The sequence below is a fragment of the Hyperolius riggenbachi genome, chromosome 3 (assembly GCF_040937935.1).
Source record: "Hyperolius riggenbachi isolate aHypRig1 chromosome 3, aHypRig1.pri, whole genome shotgun sequence".
Lineage (NCBI taxonomy): Eukaryota > Metazoa > Chordata > Amphibia > Anura > Hyperoliidae > Hyperolius > Hyperolius riggenbachi.
The window spans coordinates 227,754,618-227,780,205 of NC_090648.1; the positions used below are offsets into that span (position 1 = coordinate 227,754,618).

The window sequence follows — 25,588 nt, forward strand, 5'->3', positions numbered from 1 at the left end:
CAGGCGCGCCGGTTCCTGACATATAGTAGCGAGTGGGCCTCCCTGGTGTAAGAGCCCCAGTGCAACCTCAACCCCTGCATCCCCTTTTGCTACGCCACTAAACTCAAGGCTTAATATGTGCACTCGGGAAATATTAGCGGCTTACCTTGATAAAGTGATACATAGGTGCCCCGACACGTCGGAATTGTATTATAAGCAGTAATAAGAGACATTACTTGGAGAGTCCAAGTACCGTTTAATTTCTACCACAGCCATCTGGTTGAAACGATGGCGAACCTGCTCATATCGCCTTTTACTTCACTTTAGCTGCTGCAGTGGATGCAACAAGCGGTAAGTGCAGCTAGAGGAGCTGCTGCTTTGCTTAATGCTTTCTCTAATCTCCGAAATGAATATTCAAGCCTGACATCGGTGAACACGTCACTGCCTTCCTGGCTCCGCCCAATAACACAGGCCGGTCTGTCACTGAAGCAGCAGCGCACATGACAGCGCCCTGAACAGGGACACGCCTCTCATTAGCGTATTACGCGCACATTCCCACCCACTTTCTCACTAGACCCGCCCCTCCTGTGGAGCTTGCGCTTGTACGGAATAGTGCCCGCATTTACATATCGTCGTATGCCCTCCTTCTGACCCTAATACTAGCCCGCCCTACTACGTCACCCCTGTAGACCCCACCCGTTCAGGACGAACCCGTGCATGCGCAATACCGGGCCGGGCTGGCAGGAAAGATGGCGGCGGCGGGAGGAGTTCGGGGTTGAGAGAGTGGCCCGGTGAACGGGGACATGGCGAGATTGGCAGATTACTTCCTGCTGGTGGGGTATGACCTGAACAAGAGAGGTGAGAAGGGGCGGGGTGTGGCAGGGTCAGGGGGTCCTGCGAAGGAATGCACACCCGAGGGTGGAGGAGAGACGGATACCCGGGTGATGGGGGAGGAGAGGAACTGGGGGTGTGCCATGGTTGCTGGGTAAATGGGGGAGGTAGAAAAGAAGAGCTGATGGTGTGGGAGATGATGGAAACATGATGTTTGTGATATTGCACGGCACGTTACACTGCTATAGTACTCAGTACTATTGCTTGAGTGCCCTATGGGGGTATGAGATCATACTGCATGTTTCTACCCCTCTTTGTGTATACAACTGTGTGCATAGACTCTTATTATAGCAGATAACTCTGCATGGTGTCTTATAACAGTGTCTGTACTTTAGTGTTCCATAACCTCTTCTGGCACAGTTCTGGAAGTATCAAGTATGTGGGGGTGTATTCTGATTATTAGCCTCTAGAGATAACTGTACAGTTGTGCAGGCCAGGGGCTGTTGTTTATATCCCACACCCTTCTTTGCTTGCTGCTCAGTAACCTGATAGTAGTAGCAGTGTTTACATACTGGCTAGAAGATACCCTAGCCCTGGGTAATAGCTGCATTGTACTGGTTTACCTTATCATTTACATGTCTATAGAAACTGGCTTCATGTGAAGGACTTATGTATCTGTATTATAAATGAATGTTTTCTTCGTGACAAACATAGAAGGCTGTTGCTTCCTGCTTTTGGACAGCAGGGTATACAAGATGGCATCAATAAGTTTTTCCAATCCTCTGTAACAAAAGTAGAATAAAATGTTTTCAAGAATTATATTCCTTTGATAGTATTTTAATTGTGTACACATAGAGGCTGCCTTACCTACGCACAGAAAATTTGGAGCAAAAGTTAAAGGGAACCCAAGGTGACAGTGATATATAGGCTGCCATTTTTGATTCCTTGTAAACAATACCAGTTGCCTGGCGGTTCTGGTGATCTTCTGGCATAAGTAGTTTGAGTCAAAAATTTGGAACAAACATATGATTAAGCCAGTAAAAACAGAGTCAGAGTACCTGATCTCCATATGCTTGTTCAGGGTCTATGGATAAAAGTATTTGAGACACAGGATCAGAAGGACTGCCAGGCAACTGGTATTGTTTACAAGGAATCAAATATGGCAGCCTATATATCACTGTCACCTTGGGTTCCCTTTAATGTTCATGTACATAATTTGATAGTCATAGAGAAAAATGTTATCTTTGCGGTGTTTCCTTCCTCTGAATTAAGGTACAGAAAAGCATGATAAGTTGAAATTGACGGAGACCTCTTTATTTCAACTTGAATAATTGGTTGACTAATGCAGACCATACTAGTCGATTTGACTGTCGATGTACAGCATATTCAATCACTGTGATCAAATCTGCTGTGAAATCAGTAATGCAAATGTTGAATCCAAAATCGATAGATTAGGTTGATCAGACAGGATGGAACATTTTGCTAGATAGGTGACAGGTCGGGAGCGCTTTGCTAGCGCATTCGATTTGGCGACGATAGACACAGAATAGCGGCAGTACTCGCACCTGTCTGGCGCATGTCCTCCCGGGTCCTGTGCTTTAATTTAATGCTGTGGGTCTCCTCCCTGTGTTATCTTCTGTGCCATGTGACACGAGAATAGGGACACAGGGAGGAGGAGCTCTGTGGCAACTGTAGTGAACGGTATATGGAGGCTGGCATATTTATTTCCTTTAAACAATACCAGTTGCCTGGGAGCCCTGCTGACCTATTTGCCTGCAGCGGGGTCTGAATCACACCAGCAACAAGCATGCAGCTAATCTTGTCAGATTCAACAATAATGTCAGAGATACCTGATCTGCTGCATGCTTGTTCAGGGTCTATGGCTAATAGTATTAGAGGCAGAGGATCACCAAAACACAGCCGGGCAACTGGTATTGTTTAAAAAGAAAAACATATGGCAGCCTCCATATACCTCTCACTACAGTTGTCCTTTAAAGCCGGAAACCCACTAGGAGAGATTTTTCTGAGTGCTTTGGCATTTGAAAACTCTTGCTAATGTAATGCTATGAGTGTGATCCCATTTGAGCCGTGTGATTTTATAAAATCCCCCATAGCATTGCATTAGTAAGAGCTTTTTCAAATCACTAGCGATTAGAAATCACTCCTAGTGGGTGTCTGGCCTCAGGGTCTATGGCTAAAAGTATTATATGTAAAGGATCAGCAGGACTGCCAAGGTAATGTGCATTGTTTAAAAGCAAATAAATATGGCAGCCTCCACATCGGAGCACAGTGTTGCCAACTCATCCCTTTAATTACTGACACATATGAATTATACAGGTTTTGTGGCTAGGTAGATGCAGTTAAGGCACTGATTATGTGCAAATAGCCCCAGAACCTGTATAACTTAGATGTGTCAGTAATTAAAGGGATGAGTTGGCAACACTGTCGGAGCAGTGTTTTTCAGCGCTGCTACATTTGGGCGCAGCCGGCGCCTCCATAGACTTCAATAGGAATCATTCCTATTGCAGCACTCAGTGAGTAACGTCGGAGCCGTCAGCAGACGGAGCCGAGGTTGCTTAAAAACAGAATAATTCGGCCTCCAGCAATCGCTGGAAGCCGAATTATTTCATTCCCCCACTATCCATGGCGGCCTGGAGGGGGAATAGTAATTAGATCGGCCCGGACTTGTGCAGAAGCAGGATCAGCTATATACCGCTGTATCCTGCGCCCAAGTCTACCGGCGCCAATTTCAAATGTACTCATAAATATGGCAGCCTCCACATCCCTCCCACTTAATTTGTCCTTTAATACAACATGTCACAATCCTTGTTGCATTTAGCTACTGAAATCTGCGTGCTGTAAGAAACGACTCCACTTTTCCTCCAGTACTCCCTGCGAGTACATTTGAAATTGGCGCCGGTAGACTTGGGCGCAGGATACAGCGGTATATGGCTGATCCTGCTTCTGCACAAGTCCGGGCCATGTTAATTACTATTCCCCCTCCATGCCGCCATGGATAGTGGGGGAATGAAATAATTCGGCTTCCAGCGATTGCTGGATGCGAATTATTATGTTTTAAGCAACCTCGGCTCCGTCTTCTGACTGAGCCGACGTTACTCAATGAGCGCTGCAATAGGAGTGATTCCTATTGTAGTCTATGGATGCGCCGGCTGTGCCCAAATCTAGCAGCACTGAAAAGCACTGCTCCGCTCCCTGCTTCTGCCCTGCCTGGCATGAACAAGACCCTAGGAGCAGAGGTGATTGTGATTTGTAAGGAACCTTTCAGGGGATGCTTGGAATGTTATCAGTTTATCTGTGCAGTGTTCATTCAGATTGCATTAAAATATGCTCAAAGCCTGGCAACTGCCCTGTTCTGTTTCCCGAGGGATTGAGTACCGATCCCTTTTAGGCAATTTGCCTGTTACATGTGTGCAAGGCTTTATATACAGCTCATATTTATATATTGCTTCCTATATTGCTATTGGAAAGATTTTGTGGTGTTACTGATACAGGTAGGAAGCAGATCTCGCCAAGGTTACCAACAGCAACAACAAGAAAAGCGTGTGTGTTTGTACCTTTTAGGCTTAGAGTTTTGCAAGTGCATTTAAAGGCGAAGACACACTCCATATTTTTACAAATGACGGATCCGTCAGACCCTCCCGCTGGGTGGACTTTTTTTTTTTTTTGCAAAGGACAAAAACGGAAAGAGAAATTGGGAGCTGGCCAATAAAAAAAAATTATTGCGGTCTTTGACCTGTCCAAAGTTGGGTCCATCAAAATACTTCAAATAAATGTGACACTTATCTGCATCTTTAAAGAGACTCCGTAACAAAAATTGCATCCTGTTTTTTATCATCCTACAAGTTCCAAAAGCTATTCTAATGTGTTCTGGCTTACTGCAGCACTTTGTACTATCACAGTCTCTGTAATAAATCAACTTATCTATCTCTTGTCAGACTTGTCAGCCTGTGTCTGGAAGGCTGCCAAGTTCTTCAGTGTTGTGGTTCTGCTATGAACTCCGCCTTCCAGGCCCCTCTATGCACACTGCCTGTGTGTTATTTAGATTAGAGCAGCTTCTCTCTTCTCTCTTATCTTTTACAAGCTGGATAAATCGTCCTCTGAGCTGGCTGGGCTTTCACATAGTGAGGAATTACAGACAAGGGCAAAGCTGTTTGCAGGAAGAAAAGAGCAGCCTGAAACTTCAGTGCATGAGAGATGCAGGGGGAAAGAAACACACGAATGATCTCTTGAGATTCAAAAGGAAGGCTGTATACAGCCTGCTTGTGTATGGATGTATTTTCTATGTGTGGACATACTGTACATCAACCTACTTCCTGTTTTGGTGGCCATTTTGTTTGTTTATAAACAAACTTTTAAAAACTGTCTTTAACCACTTTTAATGCGGCGGGGAGCGGCAAAATTGTGACAGAGGGGAATAGGAGATGTCCCCTAACGCACTGGTATGTTTACTTTTGTGTGATTTTAACAATACAGATTCTCTTTAAAGGACAATTGCAGTGAGAAGACTATGGAGTCTGCCATATTTATTTCATTTTGAACAATACAGTTGCTCGGCAGCCCTATCTGTTTGGCTGTAGTAGTGTCTGAATAACACCAGAAACAAGCATACAGCTAATCTTGTCAGATCGGACAATGTCAGAAACACCTGATCTGTGTATGCTTGTTCAGGGTCTATAACTAAAATTTAGAGGCAGAGGATCAGCAGCAATTGGTATTGCTTAAAAGTAAATAAATATGGCAGCCTCCATATCCCTCTCACTTTAGGTGTCCTTTAAAGGACCTGCCTGGCAGTCCTCCTGATCTATTAGGCCTCATACACACATCAGACCATAGTCTTTTGAAAATGAAAGATCACAGACCAATTTTACCCCCTTCCATGTAGTATGAGAGCCATACCTACACAGTCTTTTCTATGGTGCTGAACTCCCCATCAGATAAAAATCTTTGCAAGATGCTGCACACACAGATGCTGTACAGACACAAAAGATCAGTATCTGCAAAAGATCTGTTCCTGCCAAAGATCCGTTCCTGCAAATTGCATTCATAGTCTGAGATCTGCAGATCTCATACACAGCTTGTTTATCTGACATTCATCTGCAGATCAGACAATCATCTGCAGATCTGAAAATCCATCCTGGTGGATCTGATATGCAGATGAATGTCTGTTAAACAAGGTGTGTATGAGGATCTGCAGATATCCTAGACTGTGAATGCATTTTGCAGGAACGGACCTTTTGCAGGAACGGACCTTTTGCAGGAACGGACCTTTTGCAGGAACGGACCTTTTGCAGGAACGGACCTTTTGCAGGAACGGACCTTTTGCAGGAACGGACCTTTTGCGTGCAGCATCTTGCAAAGATTTCTATCCGATGGGGAGTTCAGCTCCATAGAATAGACTGTGTAGGTATGGCTCTCATACTACATGGAAGGTGGTAAAATTGGTTTGTGATCTTTCATTTTCCAAAGACTATGGTCTGATGTGTGTATGAGCCTTTGGGCTGAATCAGTGTCTGAATAACACCAGAAACAAACATGCAGCTAATCTTATCAGGCCTGACAATATCAGAAACACCTGATCTGCTAGATGCTTGTTCGGGGTCTATGGCTAAAGGTATTAGAGGCAGAGGATCAGCAGGACAGCCAGACAACTGGTATTGCTTAAAAGGAAATAAATATGTCAGCCTCCATATCCCTCTCACTTCAGGTGTCCTTTAAAGAGGAGCTGCAAGATTACCACAGTGTGTTTACACTGTTTCTTTCCCCTAGCTAGTTTCTGCTTGCTATTGTGCCTGCATGGAGCTGCCATTGTGCTTGTGATCTCACTTTGCAGACAGAGTGAATTGGCAGACATTTTTAGATAGCTTGTTACCTGAAACCATTATAAGTCGCAGATAATTTTTTTTTTTACGTCTATTAGCAGAAGGGAAGAATCTGTCCATGTCTAAAAATATAAACAGAAAGCATTGGAAATTTGTATTAGAAATTAACTTATCTGTAGGACCTTCAACACTTTAAAGTGAACCAGAGACAAAGCACCCTCATGTATTTTACCAAATTTATTAGTGGGAACATTAGAGAAAACACATGGGGCCATATGCAATTCATGTTTTCACCTGAGTTTTCTCCTAGGAGATAATTTTTCAACTTCTTTTTAAAATAACTTTTCAGCATTTTACAAATGAAAAAGTACTAAAAAGTAGGTGAAAAGGTACTTGCAAAATTATTTTGAGCATTTTCTTGCTTGCTGGTGGGTTAAAACGGATTTTATTGACAAGTTTTAAAATATCACCTAGGAGAAAACTCAGGTGAAAAAGTGAATTGCATATGGCCCATGCTCCCTGTTTCATTCTTCACTGCTCAGCCTGCTTGTTATGAGCCCTGATAAAATCCTCGACTGAGCATTCAGTCTGGCTTTGCTCAGGAATCATTAAAGCCGAGTCCGTCTTCTCTGATGTCTTTTCAAGCCCACGCCTGCCCCCTTCTGGCTCTGCTATAATTACTCCGCTATAATGATTCCTGAGCAAAGCCAGACTGAATGCTCAGTCGGGGATTTTATCAGGGCTGATAACAAGCTGGCTAAGCAGTGAAACATGAAAGAGCAGGGTAGGTGTTTTCTCTAATCTTCCCACTAATATATATGGTAAAATACATGAGGGTGCTTCGTCTCTGGTTCACTTTAAACCCTGTACAGAGACTGGCCCATTCACTGGCTGAAATGATCGTTCGGAGTCATTTCAGCCAACAGTCTACCAGCAGCCTGTGACCAATCATGCTCACTTGGCTCAGCCAAGTCTCATGTTCTGTCCTGTAGAGATAGTGGAGAAGCACTTTCTTTACTGCTCGTCTTCGGATGGTTGTTGAAACAGAGGGATGCCTATAGACAGCCTGCCAGCTGAAATAATTATGATCAATTGTTTTAGCCATGAAACGTCCGTTGGTAGGGGCTCTTAAGGCGAATCCTGTGGCACATGCATGACCATGTGAACTAAAATTATCATTTGGGGCCCTTTTCCACTAGCAATCGCTAGCGTTCGCGCTAAACGCTAGCGATTGCTGAATCGCAAGTGCAGGAAACTTCCCGGCGATTGCGTTCAAGATTTTGCTATGCAATGCACTGCATAGCAAAATCGCGGCAAAGATCGCTCCGCGGTGCGATCGCGTTTGTCAAAAACGAATCGCGATAGTGGAAATTACCTACCGCGATTCCTATGTTAAAAAACAAACCGTAGCGATTTCAAAATCACTAGCGGTTTGCGATTTTGCGATTCAGCATCGCAAACGCCGCTAGTGAAAAAGAGCCCCAGGAGTTTTCAACTCAACATGTGGCTGAAGAGAGAGAAGCCAGTGGGGCACCTTTAGGGCTCGTTCACACTACAAGAGCTTTTCTGAGGGCTCTTTCACACTAGAGGCTAGTTTTGGCGTTTTACAGCCAGGACCATAGTTTGCGTTTTCCAAGGTAAAATAAATGTCCATAGACTTTCATTTTACCTTTCACACCTAAAGCAGCTTTTTTGGGCGTTGCGTTTTGAAGCTCCCCGGAGCTTTTTCAAAGCAGTTTACAGCCGTAGTTGGCTTTTTGCGTTTCAGTGATAGTCAATGGAAAAGGCCAACTACAGCTTTTTTTTTTTTTTTTTTTTTTTTTTTTTTGTATTAAAGAGCTTTATTGAACTGATCAACAGGTACAATATGCTTATGTAGCAAAACAGACATAGTAGTAAATTCAAAAGACAGATGCCATCTCAAATAACTACTATAATTTATCCCTAACATAAAGAAGAGGAGAAAAAAAAAAAGCAAAAAAAATGTAAACATCCAGAGAGCAAAGTCCAGTTGACCAGACCGTTCAACCTGGGAAATGAGGCATAAATACCTCCAACTGAGATCCCAGGGATCAGTCCCATCCCTCAAGTCCTCATTACGGCATAAAATTGCTCTTGCAAACAGTACCAAAAACCAAAATAAGGACAAAGAAAAAGGGAAAACAAACAGTCAACTACAGCTTTTGCCTTTTACAGCTGACTTGTTGACTTCTTTTTAAGAAAAAAGACGTTTTCATATGAGCTGTAAAACGCTTTGAAAACGCTATGGAAATGCTATGTATTGGCGTTAAAAAGCTTAAACGTCTTCAAAAGGCACCAAAACTCTGACAGCAAAAGGCAGCGTTTTATTTCTACCGCAGCCTCTAGTGTGAAAGAGCCCTAAGAGCTTTGTGATTTTAAAAACTTGCTAATGTTATACTATGTGAGTGTTCACACTGGAGTGATGTGATTTTGTAAAAATCCCCCATAGCATTGCATTAGCTAGAGCTTTTAAAATCTGTAGCATTTAAAAAGCTCTTGTAGTGTGAATCAGCCCTTTATACACAGTAGACTCTCTGCCAAAAAGATAACAATATTTGGCTACAAAAATCTATATGTGTGCATAACTTTATATTACATGCCTTTATGTCTAGTCTTCAGTCTTGCACAAGAAAACAACCCTCACTAGATCAGTTGTACACATGGTGAGTATTTAAACAGTGTTAGGCTAACTACCTTGCTACTTACTGGTCACAGTTTGGAGAATGTGGAATAAGGAGGTGGCATACACTTCTATAGTTCTCATTGCATGTTGTGTGCAAAGGCAACACCTCTCCTATCCCTAGTCTAAATGATCTATAGATAGACCACTCATTTTAACTGCCTTCAGTGTGCACAGTGCAACAACACCTGCCGGTTAAGTGTCTAGAACACCACATATTTCAGTTCTCCAAATATGCTTCATATTTGGCTTCCTGTCCTGGTGCTTTTGGATAGGAGCTTTTAGCAACCAAAAGCAGATTTTTGTGTGACTGCAACTCGTGAGCCAGAACAACAGCACCTTGGGCTAGGAGGTTGCAAGGCTATGCTTTCTGCATTGGATATTCCATGTATTCTAGTACATTTGGTTATCAATTGGAAATGCTATGCATCTTGATCTTATAAGCCAGACAAGACAAATAACATTTATATTGTGCTTTTCTCCTGGCGAACTCAAAGCGCCACTGCTGCAGCCAGTAGGAAGTGCTCTATAGGCAGTAACAGTGATAGGGAGTTTTGCCCAAGGTCTCCTCACTGAATGGATGCTGGCTTACTAAACAGGAACCAGTACACTATCCAGCCATCCAGATCCAGAGACATTCAGTGCATCTGTTGACACCATTGCTTTATAAATGTAATTAATTGTACTTTGGTAAAGTGGAGTGATATCACTCGGTGGGCAGGGTAAGTGAGGAGAACAGTGCACTTGGCCGTTGCTTGGTGACCAAGGGGAGGTAGGGACCTGCTATATACATGCTGGATTCTTAGCAGAGGTGGGTGTTACCGGCTGCATTTCATCTAGCATGTGTATTGGGCTTTACATTCCTGCTGATCATTTAGGTGTAAATCCGAGAAATAACCTGAGCTTTTCATCACTGTTCGTTCTGCCTTCTTGCTTTGCACAGCCACACAAAGGTTTTAGGCCTCTATTATGTTGGCCGTACACTTATAGATTTGCAGCAGATTAGATTTCTGTCAGATGCCTGTCAAGTCGAATCTGACAGGAATCTATCTGATGTGTGCCACACACTAGGAACAGATTTCCAATAGATTTCAGAATGAAATCTATTGGAAATGTATCTAAATGCATTATTGGACCAATAGATCCAGTGCAACTCTATGGGCCATCGATCTGTGGCCAGTAGCAGATCAACCTAGATTTTCCATCTAGTCAGATAGCTCAAATCCTTTAAAATCGGCCACAGATCGATCGATAGATTTGATAGAATAGTCAATTCTGTAGAATCGATCGATGGCTGAAATCGACCAGTATATGGGCCCCTTTAGTGTTCTGGAGAGCTTCCAGTGTGATAAACCACTGCTTTATTAACCCCTGCATTGACCAAAAAAAAAATGTAAACGCAGGCAAATTCTAAGTAGGATTGGCACTAGATGTTTCCATGTAAAGGCCCATACACACGTCGGATTTGCGCGAACGACGGGTCGTTTGAACGTTCCGTCGTTCGCACGTTTCCGCATGAAATCCGGCGTGTGTACAGACTATCGTTCGGGAGATAAGACTGGTTACCAACGATCCGCCGGGCGGATCGCTGGTAACCAGTCTTATCTCCCGAACGATAGTCTGTACACACGCCGGATTTCATGCGGAAACGTGCGAACGACGGAACGTTCAAACGACCCGTCCGCGCAAATCCGACGTGTGTATGGGCCTTAAGCCTCATGGAATACTGATAATTGCGTAGCAATTATACGAGAAAGCAGCGTTCCACTATAGAGTTCCATTACAGGTGCAAATTACCTGAGTTGCACAACCTGTTGTTATCTGTCTCTAAGGTCCTTGATGAGCTGATGACAAATCACTTTATAATGTACATTTAGATTTGATAACCGGATCGTTTTGAGAGTAAATTTACTGAATATAACGCAAGAAATAAAATTGCTTATTTTTTATATTATTTTATAAATGTAGCCAGTTGTTGCCCTTTGTAAAACCTTACATCATCCTGCCCCCCCCTCCCCCGGAGTCGGAGCAATTTTGGGTTCCTGGAGTCGGAGTCGGGAAAAAAATGCTCTGACTCCTAATGAATTTGTAACTGTAATTAAAATAGAAAATATGATAAAATGTTCTATTTCTCAGATAATAGTCATTAAAAATAATGTATACATACAGTAATAGCTGTGTTCAGTCCACAAAGATGAGATAAACCAATCAAAATTAGTTACTTGTGCTGCTTCAATAAAGCAGTCCCCGTATTTTTAAAGTCAGATATACACATCTGATTGTGACTGTATATATGATGTGTACACAGGAATCTCTTATATATACTAAATAACATCTAAGCTGTAAGAATGAAGCCTGATGTGTAGCTGTGTCACTAATAGAGATGGCCAATGAGATGGAAATAATTCTGCGTTGATGCTGGTTTATGCAAATGTATGGACTCTCTTTGCTCATGAAATCAAATCATTTGATATGTTGTTAAAATTTGGTTTGGTGACTACAAATTAAAGGGTACCTGAGACGGATGAAAAGAAGAGTGTTATACATACCTGGGGCTTCTTCCAAATCCCTTCAGGCTAATCAGTCCCTCGCTGTCCTCCTCCACCACCTGGATCTTCTGCTATGAGTCCAGGTAATTCAGCCAGTCAGAGCAGTCTGGCTACGTGCCGCTTCCACAGCCAGGAGCATTCTGCACCTGCGCAATAGTGCAGTGCAGGTGTAGTGCGCTCCCGGCGGCGGAGTGTGTGCATGCGTACTACACCAGACTGGCTCAAGTTCCTGGACTCCTAGCAGAAGATCCAGGTGGCGGAGGAGGACAGCGAGGGACTGATTAGCCTGAAGGGGGCTGGAGGAAGCCCCAGGTATGTATAAAACTTTAATTTTATCTGTCTCAGGTTTACTTTGCTACACAGTAGTACTATACTCTACATATGCTCTCCCCACAGAGCTGCAGAAAATCCACTGAGAATGTTGTGCACATTGAACACAGAGGTATTGTCTATCACCCATAAACCTGGTTCAGATTGTGCATGAAGAATGTGTAATAGAGGAAGAATCTCCTCATTCCCCTGCAGAGTACCTGCACATCACTCTTACATGTACCCACAGTTACATTGCCTAGGGCCTGATAGATGTTCTTTTTTCCGGTCTGTACCTTTTACAAGTACCCTTACCAAGGACTAGTTTTAGTCTAAAGGGAATAAATATAGTAGTCTACATATCCTTCTCACTTCAGTTGTCTAAAATTCCTAAGCGTTGGCAGTTAAGAGACGAATTTCACGTTACATACTGTTAATCAACAAAATTGTAATATGCAAATTATAGGAGTCGGAGTCGGTGGATTTTTGGACCGACTCCACAGCCCTGGTGATCGGCGTGTGTGTTGCGAGACGCGATGCTGACACAGCCGTCATGCGTCTCGCATCTGAATCCTTTTAGCTGCGCTATGCACAGCTATGGGATTCAAACTAGTTATGCGAGATTATGCTGAACACTGTCAGATGTTTCCCTGCCCGCGAATTCGGATGCTCCGTGTTGACTTCAGTAGGCTGACTAATCGCAATCGAATTCGTGGGCAGGGAAACATCTGACCGGAATCGCTGCAGTGGAAATCTAGCCCAAATCAGACCAGAAACAAGCATGCAGCTAATCTTGTCAGATCTGACAATGTCAGAAAACACCTGATCTGCTGCATGCTTGTTCAGGGTCTATGGCTATAAGCATTAGAGGCAGAGGCTTAGCAGGACAGCCAGGCAACTGGTATTTCTTAAGAGGAAATAAATATGGCAGCCTCCATTATACATTTCACTTCAGTTGTCCTTTAAATGATAGCTGGTGAATCACTATGCAATGTTTTTGTGTTCCAAAGTTAGTAGAAATAACACCTGGTCACCCAGAGGGCACTGGGAGAATAATTCTGCATTATAAACAGCCAGTGGTGTGACATATCTACAAAGGAAGGGTTACATGCCAGTACTGTATACAGCAATATATAAATATAGGAAGTGTTTTTGATGCTGAAGCCAGTACAATTAACATAAGAGTATCCTGAATAATTTACTGCAGTCTACTGTATGTCACTACAGTGGTTCTTTAACGCTGGGTACAACCGATGCGATTTCCGGCTCAATCAACTGGTCAATCGATTATTTTTGACATGTCCGATCGGGTCTCGATTGATACAGCGGTCGATTTTCTAATGCCAAGTGTGCAAAATCGACCGCTGTATCGATCGAGACTCGATCGGTCGTGTCGAAAATAATTGATCGGTTCTGTCCATCAAGCGGGAAATCGCATTGTGTGTACCCAGCACTAGTGAGGTTTGCAGATTGCGTAAAGTTGATTGGGACATGCAGCAGATAGATAGATTTACTGCATCAGGCAGTACAGCAACATGTGGGATGGTGGGTTCAAAGGATGTTAGTTAGATGCAGCATGATCCAGTAATAAATCGTGTCTGGAATTGTATTATTTGTCATTGGCATGTGTGTAACTAGCTTTAAAGATCTTGCAGATTTATAGATATTACTAGAGAAAAAAATAACGAGAATCTGAGCTTGCTCAAATGGGAAACTAGAAGAACAGAGTGCTGGAGACTTCTAAGGTGGTTATCGACCATATTACAGCAAAATAGTGTTTATGGCGGTGTTTACCTCTCTGGGTGAACTGCTGGCATTGAAATTGTTTTGAGTATCGTTTTTCTTGCGAGGAACCAGAAGGCATGTTCAAAATGCAAGTCTATTTGAACAGTCTTGTGTCCTTGTGCTACAGGCTACTTGGATGAAGTTCCGGACACAACTATCCTCGCTGTCTGTTGGAACTAGTCATATTACACTTTTTATTTTTAAAAACTATACTAGCAGTGTAGACAGTTTCTGACAACCTGGGGCATAACTACAGGGGAGCAGTTCCTGCATCCGCAGGGGTCCCAACTACTACTTCACTCCTTTGCTAAGGGGATCAAGTGTTATTTTTGACTACACTTATGGGTGTAAACATTATGATGGCCACACTGGTTTTATGACCATTGCAAGATGGGGCCCCAGGCTGTAAGGGTCACCAGGGGAATGCAAAAGAAAGGGTGTGAACTTAAGGAGGGCCCATCAAAGTTTTGCTGAGGGGCCCCTTGATTTGTAGTTGTGCCCCTGCTGACAACCATGGTTGCAAGAACTGAGCATACTTCAGATATTTTTATAAATAACCTGTTTATTTAGAAAACCGTTCCTAAAACCTACATTTGTGGTGGTGTTTGCAAATATGTACAAAAAGAGTATGTTACTGTTCCAAGGCATCTGCGTTTCTCTCTACCTGTTACTGTGTTCTTTTGACCACTAGCCCTGGACTGATAGTTATGGTTAAGAAACTCTTTTACATTTACACTACTAGTTATCTGCTTTGTGGGCATCCAAGAAAACAATCCATTGTGAAATCCCTTGAAGAGAATCTACTGCTGCTCAACATATTTTGTTAAAGAGGAGCTGTCAGCCATACTATCTCAGAAAAAAACACATATATAAAAAGATAAATACTCGCTCTACTTATACAACATATGTATTGCGCTGTCCACATTTTGATTTTAGTGGCTTTTCTACAGTAAAAAAAAACAAAAACAAAAAAAACATAACATTTCCCATCTTAACTTTGGCTATTCTGAAGCCAATCCTGATGTAATTTCCTCCCTTATTATCCTCTGCCTGATTTGCCTGCCCTTCACTATGGAAAGTGCATTGTTTCAGCATGAGAAATATTGACCAATCAGAGGAACAGAGGTATGGGAGAGGAAAACCAGAGGGAAAGAGGCTTCAGCCCACCAGGCTGCATTAGTTAAGTTTTAGGGGGAAGTACAGAAGCAAAAAAGACACCCCAGCATGCCCTGCAACTTCCTTTTTGTGTACCAAATTTTGTGTGTACCAGATAAGTCAGGTAAACTAGGGAATGATCATTTATCAACAAGAAAAGTAATAGTGATTTTAACATTTGAATTGCCTGGCTAGCATCCTTATTACTTGTTTACTAGATAACAATAAAGAATTGATTTTTGAGTTTTATGCCCAACAGTACTCTTAAGTTCTGCTCCTCTCCTGTATGTCAAGGAAGTATTTGTAAACCTCATGCATACAGTCCTCATTTATCTGGGTCACTATATAGCAAAAATGAAATAAAAGTTTGAACGTGATGTTTTCTTTTTGTGTTCTGAAAGATGTTTTATTGCTAATTCAAGCAATGTTCTCAGATCAATTGATGTGAAGGAATTACCAAGCATATATCAGTAGTAGCAAAGTGACAACGAACAGATGATATAAAAATGAGGTGTAGATTTATGGCAGCCTGTAGGTAGCAATATGTGGTGACAGGAAAGGGGCAGACATTGTAAGTGGCTACAGAGAGGTAATAGGAAGAGAAAGATATAAGGCAGCTGGAAAGATAGTTTCTGCTCATGTGGGAATTCAGATGTAGGTGTCTGGCCATGTTGGAGGTCAGATCATGGGCTTTACAACTTTTTTTCTGAAAGCAATTTGTAGCAGTGTGAGTGTAAAAATTATTCTCCTACTGACCTTAGTCATTGGGGAAAGAGTGTTCATTTTGCATACTGTGTAGCAGTGTGCACACAGGATGCTTTTATCGAATGTTTGATGCTATCTTGATGTGGTTACTTTATTTTGTTACATGTATTTCCTGGTTGCTTCTCTTTGTAATCCTTACTCTTGATTGCCTCACCTCTTGTTAAATATTCTGTGATTCTGAAATGGCCAATTGTCTTTCCTAAAGCAGGAGAAAGCATACCCTCATTTATGTCACATAACTAAAGAAGTTGTTAAAGCAAATCTAGCTGTAGTTTAAGCTTTTTAAACTAGCGAAAGGGTGATGGGAGTGTTAAAGCGGATCTGAGATGAATAACTATAACAAGTAACTTGTCTATATATCTTATCTAAAGTTTAGATAGTTTACTCGGCAAATCTAGCTGCAAACTGCTTCAACAGTTTATGATTATTAATTCCTGTGATACAGTGAGGGCAGCCATGTTCGGTTTGTCACATTACACATAGGCAAGCTGATCTCTATCTCCAGCCCTCTGCCTCAGAAATCTCTGGCTAGTAACCTCCTCCTGCCCAGACTAAGCTCCCATAAGCCTTTGCTACTAAGGCCAAGAGTGCCAAGGTTGTTTGGAGAAGCTGTGGGCGAGGCTTGTTTAGTTCATAGGGAATTAGAGTAGAACTACGGCGAGGGACTGGGAGAAAGCCCCAAGTAAGTAGATCCCTTTTTTTTTTTTACTTCTTTCTCTCCCCCCCCCCCCCTCTTGGATGTGTCCTTTTAAAGTGGACCTGAAGATAGTTCAAAAAAAGTTTCGCTTACCTGGGTCTTCTGCCAGCCCCCTGCAGATGTTCTGTGCCTGTGCCGATCTTCAACGATCCTCCGGGCCCCTACTGTGGTGCAGTTTCACTTTGTAGAGTCGCTGTCCACTGCGCCGCCCTGGCCTCGCGTGTCCTTGTTCGCCCTCCCCCTCTCGTTGCTGGAGCATCCTGCTCAGACGCAGTAGAGATTTTCTCGTACTTCGCCTGCACAGGACACTCCCGGCGCTGGTAGCCTGAACGAGGAAGCGCCTGGCCAGGCCAATGCAGGCACAGTGGCCGTCGACGTGTAAGTCGGCAAAACCGAAACTGCGCCGCAGCGAGGGACCAGTGGATAATTAACCTCCTTGCCGGTTATCCCGAGCTCAGCTCAGGGTAACCTGCGCAGGAGGATTTCTCAGACCCCGCTGGGCCGATTTGCATAATTTTTTTTATTGCACGCAGCTAGCACTTTGCTAGCTGCGTGCATACTACGATCGCCGCCATTTCGCCGCTAACCACCGCGCCCCCCTACCCCACTGCAGACCCCTTGCACAGCCTGGCCAATCAGTGCCAGGCAGCGCTGAAGGGTGGATCAGGATTCCCTCTGACGTCCCCACGTCCATGACGTCATCCCGCCCCGTTGCCATGGCGACCGGGGAAGCCCAGCAGGAAATCCCGTTCTGAACCAGATTTCCTGCTTACTCTGATCGCCGGAGGCGATCGGAGTGGGTGGGGAGATGCCGCTGCTCAGCGGCTATCATGTAACGAGCCCTGGGCTCGCTACATGATTTTAAATTTTTTTTTAAAAGTGCATGCGCTGCCCCCTTGCTGCAGGAATTGGAACGGCAAGGGGGTTAAGGACCGGCGTCGGCAGGGGGCTGGCAGAAGCCCCAGGTAAGTGAAACTATTTTTTTTAACAATCTTCAGGTCTGCTTTAAAACTACTACTCCTCTTTCATCCCCCTATCCACGCACAACAAAGTTGTTAGGGGGCAGATGCGGCAGTTCGGGCATATGTTAGCATAACTTTGTACTACATTTATCCGTACGAAACCAGTGACAGTTGTAGTCAGATTGACATTGCATCACGTCTGCTGACATCTGATGTAATATCAAGTGCCCCTGGCGGTATCCAGGTAAACAATGTAAATCAATTAGAGATCAATCTTCTACTAGAAAAGAGGCAACATTAAAGGGGAACTTCAGCCTAAACAAACATACTGTCATTAAATTACATTAGTTATGTTAATTAGAATAGATAGGTAATATAATCTCTTACTCACCCTGTTTTAAAAGAAAAGGCAAATGTTTGTGATTCATGGGGGCTTCCATCTTTTTGGTTGAAAGGAGGTAACAGGGAGCAGGAGACACAGTTCCAACTGTCCTGTGTCCTGATTACCCCTCCCAGCTGCATGCGCCAGGCTTCAAATGTCAAATTCAAAATGTAAGAAAAAAAATTTGCACCAAAACAGCAGAACCAGGGCAAAAACATCAGAAATCCCATCATGCTTTGCACAGCATCAGGGGAAAAATGCCCGGGCAGTTTTCTTCTGTGCAGCTAAAAATGAGGCTTGTATAAGAGGAACAAAGTTCTGATGCTGTGAAACTGTTAAAGAAACACAAAGCGTTTTCAGTGCTGCTGAGTCGATTTTTAGTCTGGAGGTTCACTTTAAGAATGGGAATACACAGTTTGTTTCTGCCTCTCGATTCTGCGTTTGATCGTTTTTGCCACTTGATACTGCAGTCAATTCGCTTATCTTCCACTCGTTTTTCTTATCTTTTTCTATTCACCTCTATGAGAAATTGAGCGCTCAAATCGAACATGTCGGAAATTATCTATCGAGCCATCTAAATGATATAAAAAGGAACCATGTATTCCCAGCATTAAGGTGGCCATACCTAGATTTGCAGCAGATTCGACCATCAGATAGATTTCTGTCAGATGCCTGTCAAGTCGAATCAAGAATCTGATGTGTGCCACACTCTAGGAACAGATATCCAATAGATTTTAGAATGAAATCTATTGGAAATCGATCTAAATGCATTATTGGACCATTAGATTCAATGCATGTCTATGGGCCATCAATCTGTCGACCTAGATTTTCCATCCAGTCTGATAGATAAAAATCGGACGCATATCGGTCGATCGGCTGATTCGATAGAACCTGTTTCCAATTGATCGATGGCTGAAATTGACCAGTGCATGAGCCCTTTTAATAGTGAATGATGGCCTTTAGTTTAGCTTCATGTAAAAAGAGAAATACGCAAAATGTCAATGTAAAACTGCAATCAGTGGATAGCTGTCTTCATGGTTACTGGATCAAAACTGTATCAGGTTTGTTATTCATTCTGTTTTACAGTGGTTTGCAAAAGTATTCGGCCCCCCCCTTGAAGTTTTCCACATTTTTTTTTTGTCATATTACGGCCACAAACATGAATCAATTTTATTGGAATTCACGTGATAGACCAATACAAAGTGGTGTACACGTGAGAAGTGGAACGAAAATCATACATGATTCCAAACAGTTTTTTTTACAAATAACTGCAAAGTGGGGGGTGCGTAATTATTCAGCCCCCTTTGGGCTGAGTGCAGTCAGTTGCCCATAGACGTTGCCTGATGAGTGCTAATGACTAAATAGAGTGCACCTGTGTGCAATCTAATGTCAGTGCAAATACAGCTGCTCTGTGACGGCCTCAGGGGTTGTTTAAGAGAATCTTGGGAGCAACAACACCACGAAGTCCAAAGAACACACCAGACCGGTCAGGGTTAAAGTTATTGAGAAATTTAAAGCAGGCTTAGGCTACAAAAAGATTTCCAAAGCCTTGAGCATCCCACGGAACACTGTTCAAGCGATCATTCAGAAATGGAAGGCGTATGGCACAACTGTAAACCTACCAAGACAAGGCCGTCCACCTAAACTCACAGGCCGAACAAGGAGAGCACTCATCAGAAATGCAGTCAAGAGGCCCATGGTGACTCTGGACGAGCTGCAGAGATCTACAGCTCAGGTGGGGGAATCTGCATAAAGTTGGCCTTTATGGAAGTGACAAGAAGAAAGGCATTGTTAACAGAAAAGCATAAGAAGTTCCGTTTTCAGTTTGCCACAAGCCATGTGGGGGAGGCAGCAAACATGCGGAAGAAGGTGCTCTGGTCAGATGAGACCAAAATGGAACTTTTTGGCCAAAATGCAAAACGCTATGTGTGGCGGAAAACTAACACTGCACATCACTCAGAACACACCATCCCCACTGTCAAATATGGTGGTGGCAGCATCATGCTGGGGGGTGCATCTCTTCAGCAGGGACAGGGAAGCTGGTCAGAGTTGATGGGAAGATGGATGGAGCCAAATACAGGGCAAACTTGGAAGAAAACCTCTTGGAGACTGCAAAAGACTTGAGACTGGGGCGGAGGTTCACCTTCGACCCTAAACATAAAGCCAGAGCAACAATGGAATGGTTTAAAACAAAACCTATCCATCTGTTAGAATGGCCCAGTCAAAGTCCAGATCTAAATCCAATCGAGAAAATGCTCACTGACAGACAGCACTCTGCCACTTATGTAGTCTGCAGACTGCTTGTCAGCCAATAGGAAGTGCACATACATTACACCTAGTCTGCAATACTTAGTTAAGCAGAGGCTGTGCAATACAGCCAATCGTTGGAGAGGGCTTCAGTAACATATAGACAAAGGCTATATGCCAGCAGGGGGCACCAACGTGCAGGAAACTCCCTCTCATCCGCCCCCCTCCTAACTAACCTGTATAAGGAGCTACAAATGAAATAAAATATGAAAACACTAGTGCCCATGACAGGCCGGGGCCCTGAGCCCTGCCACTACTCGGGACCCCAAAACCAGCATGTAAAACAATAAGGGGGCTCAGGCAAGCCCTGGAGCTGCCACCACCAGGAACCTGTCCCCACCACTCCTTCAACTTGCCTAACACCAAAGAAAATGCTCACTGACAGACAGCACTCTGCCACTTATGTAGTCTACTTGTCAGCCAATAGGAAGTGCACCTACATTACACCTAGTCTGCAATACTCAGTTAAGCAGAGGCTGTGCAATACAGCCAATCGTTGGAGAGGGCTTCAGTAACATATAGGATCCAATCGAGAATCTGTGGCACAATCTGAAAACTGCTGTTCAGAAACGCTGTCCATCTGATCTGACTGTGGCTGGAGCTGCTTTGCAAAGAAAAATGGGCAAGGATTTCAGGCTCTAGATGTGCAAAGCTGGTAGAGACATTACCCTAAAAGATTGGTAGGTGTAATTGCAGCAAAAGGTGGTTCTACAAAGTATTGACTCTGGGCTGAATAATTACGCACACCCCACTTTGCAGTTTTTTTTTAAACGTTTGGAATCATGTATGATTTTCATTCCACTTCTCACGTGTACACCACTTTGTATTGGTCTTTTACATGGAATCCAATAAAATAGATTCATGTTTATGGCAGTAATATGACAAAATGTAGAAAACCTCAAGGAGGCCGAATACTTTTGAAAACCACTGTAAATGAAATTTACTGGAAATATTTGAAGTATCTGCTGCTCTCTCATGCCTTTAGGGACATATCAGAGGATCAATTAGCTACACTGTAGTGAGTACACAAAAGTAGAATTCAGTCTGTTTATCTTCAAAAAGATTTTTTATGTAACAGTTTTCCGTGAATTGCAGTGTAACATGGGATTGCCAAAAATTATCACTAGTTGTTACAGGAGTAAAAAAAAAAACATTAGAATTTTTTTTAAGCGACTCTGAAGAGAGATAAATAGGCTGACATTTATTTCCTTTTAATAAATGCAAGTTGCCTGGCTGTCCTGCTGATCATCTACCTCTAAGGGCCCACTAGCCGCCGAGCGCAGCCGAGAGACGCGCAGACGAATCCCAGAAGCTGTGCCGTGCACAGCTGTGGGATTTGCTACTGCCCACATGGAAAAATTCTGCAATGTTGGCCTAATCGCTGAGGCAAGCGATTCGGACGGCAGCAGAATTATCCCCTATGGCAGAGTTTCCCCACGTGATTTGCTTGCAGGGAAACTCTTTGGATTCGTCCCGATTTCCGCAGCAGTGGAAATCGGCCCTCATACTTGTAGTCGTAGTCCCTGAACAAGAATGTTGAACAGATTTTCTGACCCGATTAGCTGGATGCTGGTTTCTGGTGCGTGATTTAACTGCTACTTCAGCCAAAGAGATCAGCAGGACTGCCAGGCAGCTGGTATTGTTTAACCACTACAGGATTCTGCGTACGCATAAGTACGCCCCTGAATCCTGAAGCGGTTTCCATGGAGCGGCCGTTCCATGTCAGTTTACGGAGGGTGTCTCCGTGAACACCCTGCGAGTCTCCGATCGCGTCTCGCAGGGTAAATGTAAACACGTGGGGAAGATCTTCCCCGCTGTTTACACACATACGGCGCTGCTGCGCAGCAGCGCCGTAGAGGAGATCAGCGATCCCCGGCCTCTGATTGGCCGGGGATCGCCGGCATCTGATAGGCTGAAGCCTATCTGAGGCGGCGCAGGACGGATTTCTGTCCTGCGCAGCCCATAATGAAGAGGGGAGGAAGGGAAGGAGGCAGAGGGAGGAATAGCGCTGCGGAGGGGGGCTTTGAGGAGCCCCCCCGCTAGGTACAGCAGCGTGGCGGCGATCAGACCCCCCCCCAGCAGGACATCCCCCTAGTGGGGAAAAAAGGGAGGAAGTCTGATCGCCCTGCCTGCTATCTGATCTGTGCTGCGGGCTGAAGAGCCCCCGCAGCACAGATCATCCAAACCACCCGAAGTGGTTAAATGTAAATAAATATTGCAGCCTCCATATACCTCTGACTTCAGGTTAGAATTGGCTACTGGCTCTCAGGACTCCTCTAAAGATAAAACAAGCACAAAGAAAACCTAACAAGAAATGCAATAAGGCCATTGCCAACAGAATAAACCTTGAGATATAAAAGGTGATAAATCTTAAAGAAAACCTGAACTGAAAATTAAAAGTCAAAATAAGCATACACAAGTCATACTTACCTCCTGTGTAGTCTACTCCTCAATCTCTTTTTTTCCTCTCCTGCATCCTGTTTGTCCACTGTGATCAATGGATTTCTCCATCCTCCATTTGGAAAATGGCCATTACCCATAACAGCTTTCTGGTCAGCACACAGTTAAACTGTAACATCGCCCACTTGAGCCATAGGGAAACATGGACATATCAGTTCTCCTCTCAGCTGTAACTGACAGCAACTGATATATAACCAACAGCAACAGATATATTTCAGTTCTGACAAAATGTTGTCAGAACTGGAAGGGATTATTGTCAGAAGAAAATGGGGAGCTTCTGAGAGGAACTGATGGCAAGGTAACTATGTAATGTTCATTTGAAGTTACCTCATGTGTTTATTTTAAATATTTTTACTCAGTACAGGTTCTCTTTAAATACTCATTTAAGTAACAGAACCCAAATGTAATCTTTGTCCCAAACTGAACTGCATGAGCTGCTTAACAGACCTTCCATCAAGTGGATGACAAGCTTAAAGAACACACTACATTGCTTAAATATGCCATGAAAGCCTTGTAAACCAAAAACAATTTCTATTCGGCATTAACAAATATATTTTTTTTCTCTAATGGTTTATACAGCTGTCACCTAAATATACAGTATATTAAGCAGACTAGCAGGATATGATTGGCACTCATATATAACGAAGTTTACAAAGGTGTGCAGGGTCACCATTAACATGTTCTTTGAATTTTTATTGACTCTTTATTATTAATTTTTTTATTTATATAACACCAACATCTTCCATAGCGCTGTACTTAGTACAGTCCATAGTGCTGTACAGTCTTGCAAATATTTGTAATACAGTTGCCTCAAAAATATAGCTTTGCTAAAGTAATTTTTTGTTTGCCAGCTAAAATGCTTTAATTTGATTTTCTCTGGGTGCTTGTCACATGAATATGCCTACAGGAACCTCAGATGCATTCTGGGATTGATATTCACCATCTGTTAAAATTGAAGTTGTGATAGCATGCATCTGAGCTAACCCATTCCCTAGTGTACCTTGGGGCTACCTTTTACAGCAATTAGCAGCCACCCCAAGCTACTTGTGTGGTTACTGCTAGGAGGGCAGTGTGCAGCGATTGCATCACAGTCTGTCACATGGAGACGAAGGGCCCTTTTACACTTAATCAGTTGCTCTCAGTTATAACTGAAAGAAAACTGATTTTCAAAGTAAAGCCCATGTTTTCCTATGGTCTCTTTTACACTTAGAGGAACTCCAGTGAAAATAATGTAGTAAAAAAAGTGCTTCATTTTTTACCATAATTATGTATAAATGATTTAGTCAGTGTTTGCTCATTGTAAAATCTTTCCTCTCCCAGATTCACATTCTGACATGTATTACATGGTGATATTGTTACTGTGGGCAGGTTATGTAGCTGCTCCTAGCTGTTTTGGCTGTTAGAGACAGCTGTAAACAGCTAATTCCTGTCTGTGAACATTGTTACATTGTGGCAGTTTGCCCAGAGTACCGTGGTACTCAGAGCTTCTTGTGGGAGGGGTTTCAGCACAAAATCAGTCATACAGCGCCCCCTGATGGTCTGTTTGTGAAAATCATTATATTTCTCTTGTAAAAGGGGGTATCAGTTACTGATTGGGATAAAGTTCAATTCTAGGTTGGAGTTTCTCTTTAATGCGTTTTAACTGAAATCTTCCTCCCAATGCACTGCTGTGGAAAAAACGTGCACTAACTCATACTAACGCACACCAACTGATTAAGTGTAAACGGGGCTTGAGGGTGATCTCAGCATAGAGAGGCAGCGCCCCCACAGGACAGGAGGAAGACTTCCAGAAGGCAGGTTGTCTATGCGCTCCCTACAATCTCTGCTAAGGGTATAGGGGCACGATCTAAAGGGTGGGAGGGGGGGGGTGCGCTTTATTGTTTTGCCTATTGTAGTATGTTAACAGAGTGATTTCTAAGGTGTAATGTGAACTGTTAACTTCATGAAAACTCACAAAAATTATTTTAGTGTATATTTTTTTTCTTTTACATTTTACTGACTATGGCCCATATTCACAAAAGCACAATTACCATAACATTGACAAGGTAGGGTGCCTTGCGCAGTTAGCACGACCTGCGTTGTCTAGGTAATGTGAGCAAGCGTAGTGCATGTTCTCCTGGCAAGGCTTGTGTAACCTGCATTGTCTCTGTTAGTAAACTTTACTGTGCTTTTGTAAATACGGGCCTTTGATTCTAAACTTTCAATATATGGACTTGAGTTTTATAAGAAGTGGTAATTGGCAGGACTGTCAGCGTTCATTTTACTTTACTGTTGGTGGGGGGTAATTGCTGCTGTGCTTTTTGAGGCCTGTACAAACTTGTTAGCAGTGGTAGCTAGTGAGACCTGCAGTCAGAAGCCAAAGTAGAAGCAAGATTCAGTAGTCACCTTCACGTGCGACTCTACCTCATGTGACGGATGAGATAGCAGTAACATGACACAGAACTGCAAGGGAAGTGGGGATGTATTGCTTCCTAATGCTCCCTTATTGCTAATACATCTGGACTGATCTTTACTATAGTTTTCTTCTATAGTGTGGTGCATATGTCTATTACTAAAGTAATGTAAAAAAAAAGCACACAATTTTATTCATGAAAGAGGTACTTTAATGACATGTAGCAGAATGCAGGAAATGATTCATTCTAATTATTTTCCTGGGTTCAGCATCAGAAACACTTCCTATGTCTACATAGTGCTGTAAATTGAAGTTGCTCTGCCTGTCCAGTGATGTTTACCATAGGCTGATAAGCTATGCAGAGTTCTCTCTCCCCCTGAGCATATACTTTCTATAGTTTCTACTATTTACTTTATATTTTCTACTGGCTTTAGTATTCTAAAACCTGTTACATGCATCCACTTTTGATTGACC

General features: G+C 43.1%; 1 protein-coding gene across 9 annotated transcripts in view; it reads left to right on the forward strand.

Moving 5' to 3' along the window:
• The first annotated feature begins 605 nt into the window (after positions 1-605).
• Positions 606-25,588, forward strand: part of SBF1 (SET binding factor 1) — a 196,203-nt gene continuing 171,220 nt past the window's right edge. For 4 of the 9 annotated variants that reach the window (XM_068275900.1, XM_068275902.1, XM_068275905.1 and 1 more), the window contains exon 1: positions 606-837. In XM_068275900.1, the coding sequence (XP_068132001.1) occupies positions 783-837 (55 nt within the window). In that variant the 5' untranslated portion in view covers positions 606-782. The remainder of the gene's footprint in view (positions 838-25,588) is intronic. The other 5 variants (XM_068275903.1, XM_068275907.1, XM_068275904.1 and 2 more) reach the window with 2 other exon arrangements.